We start from the raw sequence: 10,696 nt of genomic DNA on the forward strand, positions 1-10,696 counted from the left end.
TGCTGCACTCTGAAACTTCCTGTTGTTCTAAATAGTTCCTTCCATTTTATTTCCTATTATGGCTGATTGACTTGGCAACCATAGACCCAGATCACATGATTTCTGCCATGTACGTAAGTTAGAAGTTTGTTACCACATCTATTTGTGGGCATAGGTTGTTGTACTCTTACTCTCAAAATGTCACTTGGGACCAACATTGATATTCCCTGCCTCACCTTCTTGCATCTTAACACAGGGGATTTATAATACTTCTAGATATACTGAGGCAGTATTTTATGATACCCAAGCTATATACCAGGGAAAAAAGTGGTCTGAGCCCTCATCCTAATTCATCTTTAAATTTTTTTAACATCAGTATTCTTATTTCTGTGTCTTAGATTATGCTATCTTTAATTTAAATTTATATTTAACAGTTACAGTTTTAATATAGCATTATTAAGTGCTAATAAATAAGGGAGAGCATGGAGAGTATGCTGCTTCTTTTTCCTTCCTTCCTTTTCCCTTCTTCCTTTTCCTTCCTTCCTTTTTGTTTTTTTTTTGTGACAGGGTCTGTCTCCCAGGATGGAGTGTAGTGGTATGAACATGGCTTACTGTCGCCTCAACCTTCCTGTCTCACGCGATCCTCTCACCTCAGTCCCTCAATTAGCTGGTACTACATGCATGGCCCACCATGCTCAGCTAATTTTTCTATTTTCTGTTGAGAGGGGATTTCATCATATTGCCCAGTCTGGCCTCTAACCCCTGGGCTCAAGCGATCCACACACCTCGGCCTCCCAAAGTGCTGGGGTTACAGGCATGAGCCACTGCACCTGGCTAACATCACATTTCTGATTTCCTTTTTTGTTTTTTTTCTTGGACACTAAGCATATTGCCTGGTACCCAACTGAAAACCAAACATATGTTGAATAAATGAATAGATGAGTTATTCTATATTGAATAGTATGGTAAAGTGCCAAGGATAACCAAATATTAAGTAAACAAAGCAAGTTAAAAAACGCCATTTTGGTATCATCCTATTTGGGGTTAAAATGAACTAAACAACTAAATAATAATATACATATGGAAAATATTGAAGGAATATATTAAAAACTTGACGGTAGGATAGCAGGGTATTCTCTCTGTGTTATTTTTTATAACTTTAAGCCTTTATAACTTTATAACATATTTACAAAACTCAGATAAGAAAATAGTTTACTATAGAAATATATTGTTTATTTTTATAACTCTGTAGGTTTTCTTCAGTCTTTGAAAAGCATCCTTACCAATCCCCTGTATGTTATATTTGTGCTTTTGACATTGTTACACGTAAGCGGCGTTATTGGTGCTTTTGCTTACCTCATTAAATATATGGAGCAGCAGTATGGCCAGTCTGCGTCTCAGGCTAACTTTGTGTTGGGTAAGACAGATTGTTTACCTCTTTGCTTGATAAATGAAATGCTACTGAGTACTTGTGTTCCAAGTCACATCTTGGTATGAAGGTGATTTTATATTTTAGTGAATATAATCTTATCTCTCAAACTTTACAAAATTTCTCAATCTTGTGATATCATCACTGTTCTGCATTTGAAGTTGCATCTCACGTTAGGTGAGTTCTAAAGAAAAATATTACTTGTGAATAAAACATCTGGATGTAGTATCTGCATAATTGGATCTTATAATATAGTATTGAGATCCTGAGACAAACCCTTCTATAATAATAACCATTATAATCCTATAATTCATGGACTGAAATAAGGCCTCAGCTACTTACAAAACACATGATATTAACGTTTTCAGAAGGCGAATCAATTTAACTACATCACAAAATAGGCATGATTAAAAACAAGTATATTTTAGAGAGTATTTTTTGCTACAGTACCTATTTTCAAAATCATATTGAGACCTGCTCATTATATCACATTTCCCCCAAAATCAGTATTGTAGAAACATTATAGAAATTTGATACATATTTGATGAGTTAAACAATTTATCAAATGGTATTTGTTTAGGTCGTAAGTACATAAGAAAGTAGTAATTAGAAGATGAATGTACTGAAGCACTGGAATAGGCTCTGGATGACCTACCTGTTGAACTTAAAAGCTTAAACTTAAAGGTTAAGTTTTGACTCCCAGGTTAAGTTTTAACCTGGCCTGAATTTTTTGTTACAGGAAACTTTACCTTTAATAATTCTGACAGGACTATTAAAAGAAAAGACTATTAAAAGAAAAGTCATAAAAGAGATCAATCATTTTTAATCCTGTATGAAGACATTTTTATCATATCAGTGTATACATGTATTTTTATGAATAAAAAAGAAATGTTAACTCAAAAACTTAATTCTAAAACCTTGGACAAAATTGGAGTGAGTTTTTGAGGGTTGAGACTGTTTTAAGAGATGTAAAGGGTATTATATAGTAGGATAGAAATCTCAGAGGAAGAAAGATTTTGTTAGTTGTTGATTTCCAGAAAAAGGAGTTTCTCATAGAAATAATCTTTTTAGACACATAAGTATTCTTTTTTAAAAAACTTATTTATTATACTTTAAGTTCTGGGGTACATGTGCAGATCAAGCAGGTTTGTTACATACATATACACATGCCATGGTGGTGGTTTGCTCCATCCATCACCCTGTCATCTACATTAGGGATTTCTCCTAATGCTATCCATCCTGAATCTCCCCACTGCTATTCCTCCGCTAGCCCTCCACCCCTCAGGCTCTGGTGTGTGATGCTCCCCTCCCTGTGTCCATGTGTTCTTGTTGTTCAACACGTACTTATGAGTGAGAACATGCGGACATATAAATATTCTTAGCCACCGTCTTTTGCATGTGAAGAAACCAAGCCCTCAAAACTGGCAAAAAGAAATTATTTGTGTCTCTCATATGGTACACTTGTCCCCTACCTCCACTCTAGTGTGCCACCCGTCTCTTAAAAAAGTGATAAGAATGGGTGAATTTGGTTGATTGATATACACTGTTTTATATATAAAGACATCCAGAAAAACCATATTCATATAATTACAACATTTTTCTCTTCTTTTATTTCTAGGAATCATAACTATTCCTACGATTGCAGTTGGAATGTTCTTAGCAGGATATATCATTAAAAAATTCAAATTGCCTTTAGTTGGAATTGCCAAATTTTCATTTCTTACTTCGATAATATCCTTCTTATTTCATGTTTTATATTTCCCTCTAATCTGTGACAGCAAATCAGTTGCCGGCCTAACCTTGACCTATGATGGGTTTGTATATATCGCTATATAAATTGTGTAATATGTTAACCATCCAATTAAAAACTTACTTGCAAGTAAAATAGGGTAGAAAACAATTATAATTAACCTTTAATTTAATTGAGAGAAATCTCAATTTTCAAATTCTTAAAATGTTCCTTTCCTAAGATGATAAAAAGCTGTTTTATTCCTTTCTTAAGGAAAAGCCACATAGGTTGAAATAATAATACGTATAATTTATGGGTAATTAAAATGAGTGGTGGACACTTTTACTCTCATTTTATAAAAGGGAAGGTAAGATTCAGAGAAATATACACATTATATAGCTAGCAATGTTAATTTCTGACTCAAATTTGAGATATTAGAAGTATCAGATATCATTAAATAAAATTATTTATAATGTATTTGCTGTTATCAATCTACTTCTTATTTTTCTTAATTTATATACTCATTTGAAGATATTTCATAAATCCTCAATAATTATCAAATTTTTACAAAACAAATAAAATCTTTAAGCTTAAAATTTATACAAATAATATATTTTATAATTTTAGCCATGATATAAAATTATATTTTATAATTTATAACTATATTATAAAGTAAATCAATATAAAGAATATTATAACTTTGTTCAAAAAATATACAGAGATTTTTCTATTCGTTTTTAACTGATTCTATTTTTGATTTTTTATTCCTCAGAAGTTCAGCTTTAACCACATCAAATTCTTTTTTTATGTAGTTAAAATATAGATTGTAAAAATTAACAATGTTAATTAACATGCATAGATTCAGAGGATTTTAAAGTGAGCAGAGAGGAACCTCAATCTAACACTATTACCTCACCGAAGAAAAACTGAATCTCAAAAAAATGAAGTTACTTATCTAATGTAAAATTTATTTGATAGAATGATAAAGACCTCTTGTCTAAGTCTTATCTAACCTCTTTGAGTTCTTTTTTATGTTTTAATTTTTCTAGGTCATAAGTCATGTCCTAGTAAAGAAGGAGAGTTAAAAGTCAATAAGCATTATAAAAATTGCCATTTTGGCATTAGCAAATCAAATTTTTCTATCTAATTAAACCCTTTCTCTTATTTCTCTTCTCTTTTTTTCTTCACTTCCTTCCTCTTTTCCTTCTCTTTCTCTTTTTTTTTGATATATTTGTATCATATATTTTCAGAAATAATTCAGTGGCATCTCATATAGATGTCCCACTTTCTTATTGCAACTCAGAGTGCGATTGTGATGAAAGTCAATGGGAACCAGTCTGTGGGAACAATGGAATAACTTACCTGTCACCTTGTCTAGCAGGATGCAGATCCTCAAGTGGTAATAAAAAGCCCATAGTGAGTATTAGTTTTTGCTTTTTCTCTTCTCCTTAATCAAAATCATAGATTTGATTTAATAATTACTAATCAAATCTTCCTATAACTAAGGTCTCCAATATAAAGATAAAAGAAAAAGATTCCAATATTATCTGTCCTCATGAAGGCTGTGAAGTATAAACAAAGCTTCATATAAAACTCTGCTTAGGACACAATTAGGCTTCTCTGTTATTTGAATTCTAATTAACATTACCCACTTTTTTCCTTGAGATTTTAATAATATGACCTGTTAGAATTTGAATGCATTAGGGTCTCTAAGAAGCATCTCATTTGACTAAAGCATGTGATTTTGATTAATTTGGAATTATTTTACCCTCCAGAAGTTAGGGGAAAGTCCAGAGTTAGTCAGTGGTCAGGACTACATACTTTACAAGGACAACAATCTGTTTACGTTTTAATATGTACATCCTGGTAAGTTTAGCCAGGGGACTCACTGTGGCCTTGGACTTTCCAAAAAATTAATCAAGGCTTCATGCTCACTTGAATTCCTTAGTGAATAAGAAATCTTCTTGATTTCCTATTTTGATGTTCCCAAAGCCGGCGCTTCTTTTACTCAGTATAATTTTGCATCCTGTTCATGATTGCCAATGTATCCATTGGAAATTGCATTTCTTTCTTAAAGGCTATTTTTTCCAAGCAAAACATGCGTTTTTCCAATATCCTGGATAACTCCGAATAGTTGGAAATTAGGTATCCTGTTCCCCATACCTACAATCAATTCAACATCTCACAAAGTTGCATAACTATTTTTCAGTCCATTTCCCTGTTACCAACGTTGTGAATATAGTCAGGTGTGATTATGACTCTCCCTGACACTCTTCCATTCTTCAATTCTAAGTATTTTCTATCTTTCCCTTGCCCAATGTCCTACCAATGCATTATTAAATGGCATGGAGAAATTTGAAGAATAAAGCATCCTAGTTTTTTTGAAGAGGGGCTACAACTTTAATAAACTTGCATATATGTGGCCAAATACTATATTTAAAAGCCCACATCCCATATTCTTCAGCTGTGGTGTCTTTCATTATGGGTGCCTCCCATGTTGTTTAGTAGTGAAGATCTAAAAGAGACATGATATTAGTATCCTAAAGAGAGGTATGTCTACATGGAGACATCATCTTAATACTGGCAATGGCTATACCACCTGGGGGCTACTGCAAACTTCCTTTACTAAATCCTCAGTAAAATTGTTAGAATAATGTTCTCTGTATCAAAGTTTGGTTTCATTAGCCAATGTGTTTGCTCCATAAAATATTCCTCCATATTCATATTGGAAAAAAAAAGGAAAAAATGATGCTTGCTGGAACCATACAAGTATGGATTTAAATTCTTTTACACGTTCTCCTTCAGTAAATAATCTTTAGCAGTAGTAGGTTCAAGATAAACTTCTGTTAAATTTTAGCCTAGAGTCAGAACAGAATTTATTAAAGCCACCTAACTACATACACTGCCTGCCTGATTAAATCACTTGTTCCTGATGTTTCTCTTCTATACTCTAACCGTTAGCCAGAATATTCTGTTGTGTTAAACCTCTCTGGTAATAGTATAATCTAGTTTATTATCTGTCATTACAGTCTTGAATGTTGCTTTTGCCTGCTTAAACAGAATTCTGGCACCCCTTTCTGGTTCTGTTTCCCCTGTACTTTGTCCCACTTTCATGAGTGGCTCTAGTTCCAGATTTTGGCCCTTTTCAAACTACTGTATTTTCTGGACTCTGGGTAATTCTTTCCCAGAGTATGCCCCTAATACTTAGAACCCACCAAAGAGAGTAAGAATGTATATTTTAAAAAGTAAATGTGGGTGAAAGAGAAATATTTAAAAGAATGTATATTAATGAGAAAATTATATACAGAATTTCATACACCGATTTCTTAGATTATTTTCTAATTTTAAAATTAAGAATTAATTAAATGTTAATAGGCAATTACATTTTCTTATACAGAAAGTAATTCAAGAAGCTATTTTGCTTTTTACTATTAAGCTCCACTAGGCAGTGCCCTACTATATTTTTTATAACATTTCTTAAGCTGTAAATATTTTAGTTTGAGACTTCTTTAAATACAATGGAATGTATTCATAGCCCAGTTGTATTTGGCAAATGTATTTGGTAATATTTCAAAAACTATTTTTAGGTATTTTATAACTGTAGTTGTGTGGAAGTAACTGGTCTCCAGAACAGAAATTACTCAGCACACTTGGGTGAATGCCCAAGAGATGATGCTTGTACAAGGAAATTTTACGTCTATGTTGTAATTCAAGTCTTATACGCTTTGTTCTCTGCAACTGAAGTTACCTCATCTGTCTTGCTGATTGTGAAGTAAGTATGATGCTTTGAAACATTGTCATGTATATTAGACTAAAACACACATAATGATATTGCATATTTTTCAATATTTAGATCTCAAATTAATATTTTGTTAATTTTTAATTTTCTGATAATGCATTTTTTATAATTATTGTGATCTTTCATTGCCATCATTAATAGTTTTTGTCTCTAATACTTCCATTGTGAAAGCTAGGCTCTATATGTTTCTCTCTTAATAAGAATCTTAAGATACACACTGAATGACAATTGCCTCGATTGTAGAAGAATTTCTGTGCGATTGTAAAAGAACTTTTAATTTTGAGTTGCCTTGCATCCTAATGAGCCAGTCAGAGTAAATCATCTGTTGATTTCATGGAAAGAAAACATTTAGCAACCAGATATAAATATAAACTTCAATTTGTAATGGAATTCTAATGCTTTCAATTCACCCACAGCATGGTTTTTTTGCCTAGTAGCCCATGATACTCTTGTAGACGTAAAAAAAATATACATAATTCATTTCTATTTTCACTCATTAGACAGTTATTTAGACAGAATATGATATTTGATGAAGAATATTTCCTGGTAAGTAAAACCAATAAGGTACCTGTTGTCTCACAGCTTAGAAAATGACAAGACTGACATAAAACAAATAAGTTTAAAAATAAACACATAATTACAAATTGCTCTTTGTCTTAATAAGGAAAAGGACTACCAGTTAAAAGAACAGAAAGAAAAAGTAAGTTTGGGATTAAAGTGAGGGATATGAAGGGAAAGACTTATAGAGTACATCTCAAAAGAAGTAACATTGTGTCTAAGCACGTAAAGAAATCGCCAAATGAAGGGCTTTCAGGGAGAGGGTCTAGGTGCTGATTCCTTAAGACAGGAAAGAGCTAGAATTTTTGAGGAATTAAAAGAAAGAAGCCAGTTTATTGGAACATACTGAGTGGGAGGGGTATGGCAGATGATGTTTGTAGAGTTAGGGGGAAGCAGATAATGTGTGCCCTACTGGCCAAGAAAAGCACTCAATCACCTAAAACTGGAAACATGTAAAGACATGCATATAGATCTCAAAAATATACATGAAAAGTAGAGTTACCTAGGGTAACATCTAATTGTACTTTTAAAACTTACTAGTTGACCATAAGTTCACGGTCTGCCAACAGCATGACATGGTAGGGAAAAAAAAAGCAACCAACATATGTTTTTAACTTTTGTTTACGTTAATATAAACCTGTAAACTAAGTTTATGGTTGTTAAATTTTAACCCTGCCTGCAAAATTTACAAAATTTTGTATCATACATATTCCACAAGTATAGCTTCATTGTAATATAAAATGTCTACTCAGAAGGAGAAGCCTTCTATATTTACCAAATTACAGATTCATTAACTTAAAAAAATTCGCCTCAAAATTTTATTCTAGTTTACATCTCAACATCTTTTAGCTTCTTAATTGAAACCTTTTCATGAGAAAAGGATAGTTTTAAAACCACTGTTCCATCTTTGATGATAGTTATACTTTAGCTGATTAAAAAGTGATTAAGTGAATGTTACCACTTATCAAAGCATTAATTTCTCACCAGCCTTTGATTTTCTTTGAAGAAAATTTTGTGAAGCTGACTAGAGAATAAAAATGTAAACTTCTTTTTATTGATGACTTTCTAATGCTTATATCATAAGGCTCTTGCTAAACTACACTAAGCAGGAGTGTGGACATTTACTCATCCAATACATGTTCACTGTGTGTGTCAGCTACAGATCCACGCACCGAGGATGCAAATGTGAACGAAAATGATAAAACTTTATTGACATCCAGAGAAGATAGGGACTGGGGAGTGGATTAGAAGAACTAATAAACAAATTAGCAAGTAAATATGTGAAATAGGGTGAGTGTGAAGCACTGGAAAGAAAAATAAATTAGAGTCAGAAAATAGAAAAAGTGGAGATAGGTAAGAAATACTAGTAAAGATATTGTGCACTGAAAGTTATATGACAAGAGACCTAAAGGAAGAGATGAAGAGAGAAGCCACAAGCCATGCTAAATGAGGACAAGGAAGGAACAAGCTAGGCAAGGTGAAGCAAAGACAAAGGCCCTGGTGTGGAGCATACTTGATACATACAACATTAGAAGAAAGTATGTGAGGGAAAGAAAGGTACAAAGTACAGTGACAGAACTAGCATGATCCAGATTATATTGGTCACAGGAAAGGCATTAGAGCTTATTCTAAATGTGTTCAGAAGCCCCAGAGCATTTAAGCATTAGTATTAACTAATGCTTACGGCTTACCTAATGAGAAGATGACTCTGGTTGCACATGGGTTGTGTTTTTGGAAGACAAGAATAAAATCAGGGAAAACAGAAGGCTATAATCATTCTTCGCAATGAGGTATTGATTGAGCATGGTTATGATAAAGGAAGTGGGAAGATATTTGTGCCTCAGTCTTTGTTTTGTTTTGTTTTTTGAGGCGAAGCCAATGATTTGTGGGTTGATTGAATGTGACGTGTAAGAAAGATAATTTAAGGATGATCCCAAGATTCTGGCCTGAGCTCTAGAAACATGGTGATACTGTTGAACAAAATGGGAAATGCTAAGTAAGAGTAGTTTGGAAGAAGTGGAAAAACAAGATTTCTTATATCCCTGTAAAACTGAGCTGCCTGTTAGCTGAACAATGCCATATGTAGAATCCACCATTCAGGAAAAGCATTAAAGCCATAGACACAAATTTTAGTTAGCAACATACAGATGCTATTTAAATCCAATGCCATATTGAGATCTTCTAGGGAGTGAGTAGATAGAAACTAGATCCTAGGACCAACAACAGACACTCTCACTTTAGAGATTAATAATAGAAGTATAAAACACTGAAGATAACTGAGAAGATCCCATAAGTTATCAGAAAACTGAGAAAGGATCATGTCCTTGCAGCTTAGTGAAGAATATATGAAGTAGTGAATAAAGAGACTATGTCAAGAGCTGCTTTAAGGGAGGAGGATCCAAGATGGCCGTTTAGGAACAGCTCAGGATTGCAGCTCCCAGTGAAAGCGCAGAGGGTGAGTGGATGCCGCGTTTTTATTACCCACAAAGGGAAGCCCATCAGACTCACAGCAGATCTCTCAGCAGAAACCCTACAAGCCAGAAGAGAGTGGGGGCCAATATTCAACATCCTTAAACAAAAGAACTTTCAACCCAGAATCTCCTATCCAGCCAAACTAAGCTTCATAAGTGAAGGAAAAATAAAATCCTTTGGGAACATGCAAGTACTCAGAGATTTCGTCACCACCAGGCCAGCTCTACAAGAGCTCCTGAAAGAGGCTCTACACGTATAAAGGAACAACAAGTACCAGCTCAACTAAAGGGGAAAACACCCAGCTAGCACCAAAATGGCAGTATCAAATTTGCACATAACAATATTAATCCTAAATGTAAATGGACTAAATGCCTCAATAAAAAGACACAGACTGGCAAATTGGATAAAAAGACAAAACCCATCGGTGTGCTGTATCCAGGAAACCCATCTCACATGCAAGGATACACAAAGGCTCAAAATAAAGGGATGGAGGAAGATTTACCAAGCAAATGGACAGCAAAAAAAAAGCAGGAGTTGCAATTCTCATCTCTGATAAATTAGACTTTAAAGCAACAAAGATCATAAGAGACAAAGGAGGACATTACATAATGGTAGAAGGATCGATGCAACAAGAAGTGCTAATGATCCTAAATATATACACACCCAATACAGGAGCACCCAGATACATAAGGCAAGTTCTTAATGACTTACAAAGAGACTTAGACTCCCA

At 33.6% G+C, this 10,696-nt stretch overlaps 1 protein-coding gene across 1 annotated transcript in view; it reads left to right on the plus strand.

Annotated features, from left to right (window-relative positions):
- LOC108304734 (solute carrier organic anion transporter family member 1B3) overlaps window positions 1–10,696 on the plus strand; it is an 81,417-nt gene that overhangs the window by 47,000 nt on the left and 23,721 nt on the right. The window contains exons 9-12 of the mRNA XM_017529033.2: window positions 1,232–1,396; window positions 3,027–3,222; window positions 4,388–4,553; window positions 6,725–6,909. Of these exons, the coding sequence (XP_017384522.1) occupies window positions 1,232–1,396; window positions 3,027–3,222; window positions 4,388–4,553; window positions 6,725–6,909 (712 nt within the window). The remainder of the gene's footprint in view (window positions 1–1,231; window positions 1,397–3,026; window positions 3,223–4,387; window positions 4,554–6,724; window positions 6,910–10,696) is intronic.

The sequence above is a fragment of the Cebus imitator genome, unplaced genomic scaffold, assembly GCF_001604975.1.
Source record: "Cebus imitator isolate Cc_AM_T3 unplaced genomic scaffold, Cebus_imitator-1.0 Scaffold2, whole genome shotgun sequence".
NCBI classification, from domain to species: domain Eukaryota; kingdom Metazoa; phylum Chordata; class Mammalia; order Primates; family Cebidae; genus Cebus; species Cebus imitator.